General features: G+C 43.3%; 1 protein-coding gene across 1 annotated transcript; it reads right to left on the bottom strand.

Annotated features, from left to right (window-relative positions):
* Window positions 1–1,400: 1,400 nt before the first annotated feature.
* LOC123586555 lies at window positions 1,401–10,961 on the bottom strand. Its single transcript, XM_045455796.1, has 6 exons — window positions 10,812–10,961; window positions 9,877–10,259; window positions 8,719–8,909; window positions 7,061–7,108; window positions 6,455–6,545; window positions 1,401–2,270 (listed from the first exon to the last, which is right to left on the bottom strand). Exons 1-6 carry the CDS (start codon window positions 10,959–10,961, stop codon window positions 1,925–1,927), a joined length of 1,209 nt encoding a protein of 402 aa, XP_045311752.1. The 3' UTR covers window positions 1,401–1,924.
* Between the last annotated feature and the right edge of the window lie 1,930 nt (window positions 10,962–12,891).

Genomic DNA, 12,891 nt, shown 5'->3' with positions numbered 1-12,891 from the left:
GGGAAGCCCCGGTTGTCCCTTCAGTCAGTCCCTCTCGCCCTCCTCTCACCACACACAGGGTGACCACTCTCCGCATCTCTGGGAACATGGAGTCCATTTGCCTGTCTGGTACTCTGCATCAGCTGAGAGATCAGATACTGAGTCTTTAGCATTCAGAGCCTTTCGTGAAAAACCGTGTGTCATTCAACCACGCTGTTGGGTTTAACTGCGGATCATTAATTCGTAGGGCGTGTAATGTTCAATTCTTTGAACATATCTCATTTTATTTGTGTGCCTGCCACTGGGCTTCGGGGTGGATTCTCGTTTGCAGCTAACAGAAGTAGTGCCGCTATGAGCCTATTATGAGGTTTTGGTAGAGACAGGTCGTCATTCCTGATGAGTACATACTGAGGAGTGAAACGGTAGGACATGACGCGTGAATACGTTTACGTGTACCAGGGAACATCAGAGAGTTTTCCAAAAGGATTCTGCTAACTGGTGTGCCATCAGCAGCGTATACATTGCTCCAAATCCTCAACACACTTGATGTCTCCAATCTGTGCGATTTTAGCCATTCTGGTGAACACAGAGCAGTACTTCTTTGTGGCTTTAATACGCCTTTTCCCGATGACAAATCAAGTGGAGAACTCGCATGTGGCAACTGGTCATTTAGATATCCTCTTGGGTGAATTGTCGATTCAAGTCTCTTCTGCTGAGTTATCTGTCTTTTACTTATCTCATCGTGGGAATTCTTTCTATACTCTTTGTACATTCTTGGACATATGTACTATAAATATTTTCTCCGTCGATGGGCTGTCTATTTGCTCAGTGTTACATGTTTTTTACTGAGCAGAATTTCTTCATTTTAAATTGAACAGTTAGATGTTTGGTTTTCGTAGTTATGCTTGGGTGTAATTTTTTCAAACGTATTCTTCAAGCCTGCTTTGGAAGTTGGTAGCCAGCTTTGGAAGCTGGACACGTTTTCAGAGGGTTCAAACCACAAATTCAGGCTGAATTCACTGACACGTGTAAGCAGAAAAGAATTCTGGGTCACTAGTCGCCTTGCACGTCTACGGCTCTAGCCACAGCAGAGACAGTCCTTGTTAATGTCACGGGAGAGAATCACTGCAATGGACAAAAAGGAAATGTTTGGAGCTTAAAACCAAAAATAATTTTCTTGGGGCACCTGTGGCTCAGGTGGTGAAGTATCCGAGTCTTGGTTTTGGCTCAGGTCATGATGTCACACAGTTCCTGAGTTCAATCCCCATCAGGCTCCACACTATGAATGTGAAGACTGCTTGGGATTCTCTCTCTTCCTCTCTCTCCCCCTCTCTGCCCTTCTGCCCCTCCTCCCCCGCCGCCGGCACGTGCCTGTGCATGTACACTCGCTCTCTCCCTCAAAATAAATAAACAAACTTAAAGAGGTTTTCTTAATTTTAAAATTGAATTAAATTTAAAATTGTTTCCCATTTGGATTAGTACCTTTCGTGTCGTATTTAAGACATCCTTGCCTCGTCCTAGGATGCAATAATGATTTCCCCCAAAAGCACTGTTTTCTCTTTCACATTTACAACTCATTCGACTTTTGTGTATGGTATCTGGTATTAAGAGCGACAGATGTATTTTTCAAATATAGCTATCCAACTGTTCGGGCAATATTTACTGAAAATATCACCGCTTTCCTACTACACTGCTTCACTCTGACTTTTGTCTTAAATCAGGCAACTGGAAATGTGTGAGTCTATTTCTTAATGTCCTCAGTAAGCTCAGTGAGTTCACCAAGCTCATCACACCACAAAACCTAGAAGTCCTGCTTTAATTTTTTAAAAGATTGTCTTCTAAAGTGTCGATTTCTGGTAACTTGGGGTTCTTCTAGTTATCTTTTTAACTGATTTCTTGCTTAACTTTGTTTGGTCTGAGATGTACTCTCAGTAATTCCAATCTTTTAAAATTTCATAAGATTAGTATTTAAAACATATAAGGAACTCAACACCCAACAACAAGATATAAACTTAACACCCAAACAACAAATAATCCAGTTAAGCAACGGGCAGAAGACATGAATACGCCTTTTTCCGGAGAACACATCCAGATGGCTAACAGACACATAAAAAGATGCTCGACATCTCTCAACATCAGGGAAGTACAACTCAAAACTACAATGACGTATCACCGCACACCTGTCGGAATGGCTAACATAAACAACACAGAAACAACAGGTATTGGTGAAGATGTGGAGAGAGGGAAATCCTCTGGCAATGTTGGTGAGAATGCAAACTGGTGCAGCCACTCTGGGAAACAGTAGGGAGGTCTCTCAAAAAGTTAAAAATAGAATTACCCGGGGCGCCTGGGTGGCGCAGTCGGTTAAGCGTCCGACTTCAGCCAGGTCACGATCTCGCGGTCTGTGAGTTCGAGCCCCGCGTCGGGCTCTGGGCTGATGGCTCAGAGCCTGGAGCCTGTTTCCGATTCTGTGTCTCCCTCTCTCTCTGCCCCTCCCCCGTTCATGCTCTGTCTCTCTCTGTCCCAAAAATAAATAAACGTTGAAAAAAAAAAAAAAATAGAATTACCCTACAATCTAGCAACTGTACTACGAGGTATCTACCCAAAGGATATAAAAATACTAATTCAAACGGATACATGCACCCCAATGTTTAGAGTAGCAACAACAGCCAAATTATGGAAATAGCCCAAATGTCTAGTGACTGACAAATGGATAAAGAGAGGGTGGTATACATATAACATAGATACATACATTCACATATGGTATACATACACATATATATAATGGAATACATATACATGTATGACGTACATATATATATAATACACACACACACACACACACACACACACACACACACACATAATGGAACATTTCCCAGCCATAAAAAAAGAATGAAATCTTGCCATTTGAAATGACATGGATAGTGCTACAGAGTATAATTGCTAGGTGACATAAATCAGTCACAGAAAGAAAAATATCATATGATTTCACTCATATGTGGAATTTAAGAAACAAAACAAAGTGGGAAAAAGAAAAAGAAAAAAACAGACCGTCAACTATAGAGAAAAACCTGTTGGTTACCAGATGGCGGCGTGGGGGGGGGGGGGGGATGGATGGAGATCTCCTCCACCTCTCCCACCAGCCCAAAGATTAGGAACACGACAGGGATGTCCACTATTGTTTAACACAGTTGTGGAAGTCCTAGCTTCAGCAATCAGACAACAAAATGAAATAAAAGGCATCAAAACTGGCAAAGAAGAGGGAAACTTTCACTTTTTACAGAGGACATGATACTCTATATGGAAAACCCAAAAGACTCCACCAAAAGGCTGCTAAAACTGATACATAAAGGCAGCAAAGTCACAGGGTACAAAATCAATACACAGAAATCAGTTGCATTTCTATACACCAATAATGAATCAACAGAAAGAGAAATCAAGAAATTAATCCCATTCACAACTGCACCAAGAACCATAAAATACCTAGGAATAAACCTAACCAAAGATGTAAAAGACCTGTATGTTGAAAACTGTAGAAAACGTATGAAGGAAACTGAACGAGACACAAAGAAATGGAAAAACATTCCATCCTCATGGATTAGAGGAATAAATATTGTTAAAATGTCAACACTACCCAAAGCAATCTACACATTCAATGCCATCCCAATCAAAATTGCACCAGCATTCTTCTCAGAGCAAATTTGTATGGAACCACAAAAGACCCTGAGCAGCCCAAGTAATATTGAAAAAGAAAACCAAAGTGGGAGTCATTACAGTCCCAGACTTTAGCCTCTACTGCAAAGCTGTAATCATCAAGACCAGGTATCGGCGCAAAAACAGATACATAGACAAATGTAATACAGAACCCAGAATAAGACCCACAAATGTATGGCCAACTAATCTTTGGCAAAGCAGGAGAGAATATCCAATGGAAAAAAGACAGTCTCTTTAGCAAATGGTGCTGCAAGAACTGGACAGCAACACGTAGAAGAATGAAACTGGACCACTTGGTTACATCATACACAAAAATAAACTCAAAATGGGTGAAAGACCTAAATGTGAGACAGGAAACCATCAAAACCTTAGAGGAGAAAGCAGCCAACAACCTCTTTGATCTCAGTCGCAGCAATTTCTTGCTCAACACATCTCCAAAGGCAATGGAATTAAAGGCAAAAATGAACTACGGGGACCTCATCAAGATAAACACCTTCTGCACTGCAAAGGAAACGATCAACAAAATGAAAAGGCAACCAATGGAATGGGAGAAGATATCTGCAAATGACATATTGAATAAAGGATTAGTATCCAAAATCTATAAAGAACTTACCAAACTCAACACCTAAAAAACAAATAATCCAGTGAAGAAATGGAAGGAAAACATGAATAGACACTTTTCCCAAAGAAGACATCCAGATAGCCAACAGACACATGAAAAGATGCTCACCACCACTCATCATCAGGGAAATACAAATCAAAACCACAATGAGATACCACCTCACACCCATCAGCGTGGCTAAAATTAACAACTCAGGAAACAACAGATGCTGGCGAGGATATGGAGAAATGGGAACCCTCTTGCACTGTTGGTGGGAACGCCAACTGGTGCAGCCACTCTGGAAAACAATGTGGAGGTTCCACAAAACATTAAAAATAGAACAACCCTACAACCCAGCAATAGCGCTACTAGGAATTTATCCAAAGGATACAGGAGTGCTGATTCATAGGGTTACATGGACCCCAATGTTTACAACAGAGCTTTCAACATAGCCAAAACATGGAAAGAGCTTAAATGTCTATCAGCTGATGAAGGGATAAGAGGAATATATATATATATATATATATATACATACATAGATATACATATATATATGTTTATACATGTTTATATACATATATATAGGTTTATATATGTTTATATACATATATATAGGTATGTATAAACATATATATATGTATATATATATATATTCACTCATGTGGAACTTGAGAAACTTAACAGAAGACCATTGGGGAAGGGAAGGGGAAAAATAGTTACCAACAAAGAGTGAGGGAGGCAAACCATTAGAGACTTTTAAATACAGAGATCAAATGGAGCGTTGATGGGAGGGGGCAGGGGAAAGGGGAAAATGGGTGATGGGCATTGAGGAGGGCAACTGTTGGCATGAGCACTGGGGATTGTATGTAAGCAATCAACGATGGGAAGCTACCCCCAAAACCAAGAGCACACGGTACGCACTGTATGTTAGCCAATTTGGCAACAAATTACATTAAGAAAAAAAAAAAAAAGATATTGTTTGTGATGAAGACACACTGGAGGTGACCACAAGGTCCACTCGGAGAGGACCTCTTCCATCACCACACAGCAGGTAAAAAGGCTCAGCGTCCCTGAGCTTGCTGACCTGGAAAATGTCCCCATGATCTTAAGTGAAAAAACAATACAGATAAAGCATAATTCCATTTGGTTGTATTTTTAACCATACACAACAAAATTGTACGTTTTCATAAGCACACATATACATGTATTCAAGAAGGCTGACAAGGATGTATGCATCAAATGATACGGTTACTTCTAGGAGAAAAGGTTTGTGAGGTGAGGGGGCTTTTGATTTTTCGGAACTGTTCCTATGAATACTTCCTAATTTATGTTTAAAGGCTGAACAACTCTGTAAAAATACACTACAAATCACCGAAATGTACCTTTGGAGTTAGTGAATTTTGTAGTATGTAAAATATATCTCAAGAAAACTATCCAAATAACTTAGGAGCATCTGGGTGGCTCAGTCAGTTAAGCGTCTGACTCTTGGTTGCAGCTCAGGTCATGATCCCGGGGCACATGGATTGAGTCCCATGTCGGGGGATATTCTCTCTCTCTCTCTCTCTCTCTCTCTCTGCCTCTGCCCACTGACATCCTCTCCTTTTCAAAAATAAATAATGGAAAACAGAATTAAAAGAGAGGATGATGATGTAGATGATGAAGAAAAAGGTGTTAAGGCAATGAAAGACCAAGAAAGACCAAGAAAATGTCACAGACCAGAGACTAAGACAACATTTACATGCAAAGTGGTATGCAAAGACATTTCATGGAAAAACTGGGGGAATATGAAGTCTACAATTGTATTCATAGGACTGTGCCAATGTTAATTCCTTACTTTTGATACCTGTACTCTGGTTATAAAAAACGTTATCGTTACAGGAAGCTGGATAAGAACTCTACACTATCTTTGCAACTCTTCCGTAAATGTAAACTTACTAGAAAAAAAAAAAATCAGCAGCAGCAAATACACTTGGCCCAGATATAAAGACACCTCCACAGGCTCACTGCCAAGGCCCCAGTGGCCCACTCCAGAAAAACCTGTTTGTTTTTTTCTCGTGTAATCCTTTATCCATATGCATTGGAAGCTGTCATTTCTCAAATCTTCCCCCAGTTTTACCCAAGCTTTTCCCCCAAAGGCACAGCGGACTGACACAGTACCTGTTCCCCAGCAAGGCAATGGCACAGAGGTCACCCTTCTGTACCTGAGGCAGACCAGCAGGGGACACCACGAGTCCTGGCAGCATCAAATCTGCAGCAAAGGAAACAAATGCATCACAACCTGTATTCTGCCTCTAAACAATTCCAAGTTCTACTTCATCATTTATTCGTTCACTCAACCTACAAACCTTTATCAGGTATCAGCAAGGTTATTCATAATGAAAATTAAAAGATGGCAACCTGAGTATCACAGCATTTCCCTAGGGGTGCTAGTGGTCCAACTGAAGCACCAAGGCCAGTTAGTTCCATGACCTATCTTATTCTGGTTTCCCAAATTTAGCTTACTGACTTAAAGGACAGCATATGGCAGTTCACAAACTATTTTCTCATTGAAGTACAAAGTACAAAGCTGACTGAAGCCTTTCAACAGCGTCGTAGAGGCCCAGGGACCTCACGGAAGCAGTCAAGAGAGAGATGAAACGCAAACGGGGGAAAAATTCCATTTTTCAACCGTATGAACGCAGGAAGCGGGTACATTTATTGGGGGAGTCGGTCCTTCCTAAGCGGGTTTCAGTCGATAGCCAGAATATAGGGAAATCTTCTTACCTGCTCCCCCCACCAGTTTTTCAAGCACCGGAGGCCACGTCGTGAAAGCTGGGAGAAGGTCAGGATAGGACCACAACGCATACGCTGCCCAAAAAGAGACACAGATTTATTGCCAAAAAGTCAATCCCCTGGGGCACTGGCAAAGCCAAACGCGAAGGCCACTTTAATTCAGGGACAGTAAAGGAACTCAGCTCAAAGCTAGAGAAGAGGCTGTGAAGTCCAAAGAGGGTTCATTCTGTTTTTGGTGTGTTTTTTTTCCAATTTAAATGTATTTATTTAAATTCAAGTTAGTTAACATACAGTGTAGCCTTGGTTTCTAGGGGCTTCCTTTCTTAAAATAGGCAGATTCTTTTTTTTTCCAATATACCTTTTTATCTTTTAATAATCGCAATATAAGCGATTACAAATATACATAAAAATGCTTACAAATCACATAAACATATTTATACCATTATACAGCCATATAAAATGGAAATATGGAAGGATAAATATTAGGATATCACCAAGAATTTCCACACTTGTGAAGGTGGTAAAACTACTAAAAATTGAAAAAGTATACATATATACAAAATTACATGTGAATATAATTTTTAAAAATTATAAATGGTAATCACTCTCTTGTCTTTAAAGCTCTCTCCTCAGTGACTAAGGAAATCTTCTGTGGGTATGCTTAGGAAATAACAGGGAGGCAGTGGGCCCACAGGCTTTGCTATTGGAAGGAAGAAGGTAGATTCTTAAAAACCTGGATGTCACCTGACACTGGGAGGCCCCATCATCCCACCTGATTGTAGTTGTAGAAATGGGCACAGCAGGTAAAAGCGGGGACAAACACCAAGGAGGATTCCACTTATGACCTCAGAAACAAGTAGACTAAGAACAGGGCACCAGCCTGTAAACAATTTGGAAATTTCCGTATGTTTATTATTTGTATTCCCTCTGTTTTCATAGTGATTAGTGGTAAAAACCCTTAGATCAAACAGCGCCTCCTGTGTCCCTACAGCAGCAAAGTGGGGTGGGGACAGGAGCGGCCCAAGGAGACCGCCCTACCCTGCTGCAGCCCAGCTTAGGGCAAGAAAAGCCCCAGTGACAAAGCAGGTGTCAGCAGCTAGAGACAAAAGGACCCTAGATGTCTGAGTTCTGTCACAAGGAGAGAAACCAAAGGATCCTGAGAGCCGGATAGAGCCGAAGGAAGAATCCCTGTGAGGTATCTCGATGGGAGTACATCACTAAGACAGCTGGGTACGTGGTTTCATTAACCCAGCTTCTTTCCTATCACAGGATCTTTCCAGTCTCTAAAGAAAATCCTGCTAGCCATCGTTTTAAGACGTATTTCCTACATGTCCTGAAATGCCACCCTTTTCAAGACCCCTGCTCCATCCCTAGTTAATCCACTAGGAACTACTATTCCTTCATCTCAGAATACCTCTTGGCAACCGCGCTCTTTCTGTATTGGCCCTTTCATTCTCCCTCCTACGGCAGTAAGTTTCGACCTTGAAAGACCCAATTCTAGGGACACTGGGCCCGAAACGATTCTTACGGATGGTACTGGGAGATTTGGCACTTACTGTTTTGAGTAAGACAGGTGAATGAAAGAAATAAGGAGTAACGGATGCCAGGCAAGGATTACAGTAATGGCCATGTCCATCCTGTTGCCATACCTGTCGGATACAGATTTTTCTCCACTTCGAACAGGATGGGGTTACCACCGCTCACGTACACAGTCACTGCATCCCCTCTGTGAGCATACAGTTTCACAATGTTGAGCTCCTCCTTTCCAGGTACCAACACAGAGACCTGATCTGTTCCTAGAGTGGGGAAAGCAGCCATCACATCAGCCCGAAGCTTTCTCCTGCAGAAAGCAAACCAATGAGTGGTATGAATCGTGCCTGGATGCATTTTGAGAACTGCAAAGGATTCGGAAGGACTTACTATCAATTCAAGGGGCCAAGGAAAAACTGCTTTATGATGCCCTACTCTCGTACACTCTTCCAAAACATCCTATTCTCTTTCACATCCCATGTCTCCTCTATTGTCACATATTCTTGGGGGCAAGACTTTCCATTTTACGAAGAAAGAGGGAAGCTGAGATCCAGGCAGTAACCAAGTTAGCCTGACTTTGGAAATTCAGCCCGGCCTTCCTGCCTCTATGCCTAGCCCTCGCACCCACTCCCTTCTCTCTATGCTTGGCAAACCTGTCCCAGATGGTTAAAAAGCTATACCAGGGCACCAAGAGTGACCACTATAGAACACGGGGTCCAAAATTCGCAACGTGCTATCTGCGTTTGCGACACTGTCTGAACAGATACAGGTCTCCTCAAAACCTGTCCCGTAATTCTCCCTCACCTCTCCCTCCATCTGTCTGTCTCTCCTGCCAGAAGTAATCACTAGACACTTTTCCTCCTATCGTTGTAGTTCTCGGTTCCTCATCTGATTTCTCCTCAGGGACTCTAAGCTCTTAGGAGAGTGGCACCCTGTCTGTCTGTCTGTCTGTCTTCCTTCCTTCTTTTCTTTCTTTTTTGGCACCCTCCGCAATACCTTCTATAGATCGCAGTCAGTAAGCGCTGATTGAATTACGTTTTCCTTTAAACGAACTACAATATCCAAAAGATAGCCTGGAAGATAAATCAGGCCTCCTCTCCCTCTTCACCCTCAAAACATGTCTATTCCAGCCTGGTCCCCTGGGGTCCCTTCCCCCGCTGGACCCCTCGGCCTCCACCCCGGGTCGGCTGAGCTAGTCCAAAAGGGCTGTGGGCCAGCCGGGATGGAGTAATGGCTGCGTGTCCTGGTGGGCGGAACAGGGCCCTTCTCTCCCTCACCTGTCTGACCCCTTGATGGCCGTGTTGGACTTGACCCGAAAGGCCTTGGCAAACATGTCTGCTGGAGTGGCCTGGGGAAGAGAAGGAGAGCACAGACGCCAGGGGCCGTCAGGAACGCGACAACGCGGCACCGTCCCCACCCGCAGCGTCCCTGGGGGCAGCCATGCTGGGGCCCGGCCGGGAAAGAGGCCCGGCTGGAAACCGGGGCCGCGCAGCTTCGCGGCTTTGGCCGCTGTCCAGACCGCGGCCGCCCCTACTGACAGAACCCGGAACTGAAGCAGGGGTGGGGGGCGGGGCCCGGGGAAGGCGGGGCGGATTCCCGCTCCGGCCCTGCGCCTGCGCGACTGGCTGGCTCCTGCACGCCTGCAGGGGTCCCGCGGTGGCTAAGGTACCTCTGTCTATTGCCGCCCAGTAGGCGTTAGGGCGTCTTGACTTCCCTTCAGTTTAACTCAGCCCCACAGAAGTAATTGACCGTTGTGTTTTATTCGTTTCGTAGCCCTCTCGAATGGTTTTCTTAAGGGCTTTGTCTTTGCAATTAATTGCACGCTAGGAAGTCTCCGAATTTTCTCTTTTGTTTTAAATTTACATGGGGTGATAGCAATACGGGGAATCCGCCCTCGCCCAAGGTTTGCGCTTCATGTTATGAGTAAAAACACTACAAACAATCTTCAAATCTGTTTTAAAATATTTTTGACCACCTGTAGGTAACTTTTGCAAAGCGTTATTGCATTTTGCGTTAGGTGTTATTTGGGGAGAGAGGGGTTTCCAAAACTAATTAAATTATTCACGTTGCTTATTAAAAAAAAAAAAAAATCTGTGAGCCAGATTAGGGTCAGGTTATGGCTTGGCTTCTCCCTAGCAATGTGATCCTGGGCCAACGGCTTATTCTTTCTAAAACCCTTGCATTCTCTGAAAGATGTGGATGGAGTACCTACGTCATGGGGTTTCCATGAGAAACGATTGAGGTAATGAGTGTGATGGGTTACACAGTGTTTTGCAAATTTGCAGTCATATTTTTCAAAACTCTTGACAGGTGTGACGTTTTGGGTTTCCCTGAAAGGGACTGCTGTGTGCCCTGGAGGCATGGATTTAAAGACCTGGGGTCTTGGCTCCTACTAGGTTAATTTTTGCGTGTGGGAACGGTTAAGGGCAGAGTGTCCATCCACCAAGCAATAAATACTAATTGCTCGTTCGCTGACACAGTTACACAAAGGAGGATTTCACACTGGGCGTCCAAAGATTAGGTCTCCCAGTGTCTGCCCGCCACCAGGATTCTTACAAGGGCCCCTAACGTGGCCTGGGGCCAGGCGCAACTTGGGCTCCTCCTACCCTTCTGACCTAGGAGGCCTTTATTCTCAAGCACCCCAGCGACAAGGCCAAGGTCAGAGGAGCCCAGAGGAGGGCAGTGCCAGACAGCCTTTTCCCTTCTGGCTCCCAACGCAGCCACATGTGGGGACGCTTGATCCAGACTGTGCTGTTGACCAGTGTCTACCGCAGCACAGCTACTGAGGCAGCCTCTGTGCAGGGAGCTGAGGAAGGCTATTCAAGAGAAGATTAGAATGATAAATACGAAAACAGCAAGGTACAGATAAATGTGTAAAATCACCTCCCTTCTATATGTTGAAAAAAGGAGATTAATAAACACTGGGAGGATGACAGAAACTAATAAAAATATAACTTTATTAAATGAGGAAACAGATAAATGATGGAAAAAGCTTACTCTTCAGAGAGCCTTGTCATGTGACTTTGACTTTTGAAACATGACTTTTGAAACATTTTTAACGCTGTGTTATTAAACTTGAATTGTAAGATCCAATAGGAGCAAATGAATTTTAAATTTCACTTCTATTTCAGTCGTCTGACAAGCCAAAAGACATTTAAAGTCGTTTCCACAGTGTTGAACATTTCTATTTCAACATAATTCTCTTCACAGGATGGTACAATTCTTGGGCTCTAAACACTATTTCCCAGTAAAAGGAATCAGACCCCTTTGGAAAGGTGTATGCTTACAGGCATTGGGCAGGGAAATACCCAGCGAGCCTGGAACATCATGTTGTCTTAAGAAATGCTCAAAGAATAATGGGGTATAACAAAGCAATCAGCAGCTAGTTTCAAGAGGCTCTCAACTAGCCAAATTTGGGATAATTTGAGCTTCAAAGACAATGCCTAGAATTAATTATGACAAATTGAATAAATAACAATTCAGGAATCCATGATGATTATTTATTTATTTATTTATTTATTTATTTATTTATTATTTTGAAGAGAGAGGAGAGCTCGGTGGGGAGAGTGGGGCAAATGGAAAGAGAGAAAGCATCTTAAGCACACTCAGCGCACAGCCCAGAGCTCGAGCCCTGGGCTCAATCCCATGACCTGAGCCAAAATCCTGTCGGATGCTCCACTGACTGAGCCACCCTGGTGCCCCGGTGATACATTAAAAAAAATATCTATATCTATATCTATATCTATATCTATATCTATATCTATATCTATATATATGGGGCGCCTGGGTGGCTCAGTAGGTGGAGCATCTGACTTCAGCTCAGGTCATGATCTCGCCGCTCTGAGGTCACGTCCCGCGTTGGGCTGTGGGCTGGCAGCTCAGAGCCTGGAGCCTGCTTCAGATTCTGTGTCTCCCCCTGTCTCTGCCCCAACCCACTCGCATTCTGTTTCTGTCTCTCTCAAAAATAAATAAACAAAAAAAATATTTAAAAAATGTGTCTATATGTAAAGCTATCAGAAAGTCACTATTATCAAGTTCTTATTCTAAAATATTCCTATTTAGTACCAAGGGCACAATAGTTGGATTCTAAACACTATTTCCCAGTAAAAAGAATCACGGGTGCCTGGGTGGCTCAGTTGGTTAAGTGTCCGACCTCCACTCAGGTCACAATCCTGTGGTTCACGGGTTCACGCCCTGCGTCTGGCTCTGTGCTGACTGCTCAGAGCCTGGAGCCTGTTTTAGATTCTGTGTCTCCCTCTCTCTCTGCCCCTCCCCCACTCATGCCCTATCTC

The sequence above is a fragment of the Leopardus geoffroyi genome, chromosome C3 (genome assembly GCF_018350155.1).
Source record: "Leopardus geoffroyi isolate Oge1 chromosome C3, O.geoffroyi_Oge1_pat1.0, whole genome shotgun sequence".
Taxonomy (NCBI): domain Eukaryota; kingdom Metazoa; phylum Chordata; class Mammalia; order Carnivora; family Felidae; genus Leopardus; species Leopardus geoffroyi.
Note: the sequence above shows the minus strand (reverse complement) of the source record. Positions and strands in the feature narration are given on the sequence as shown.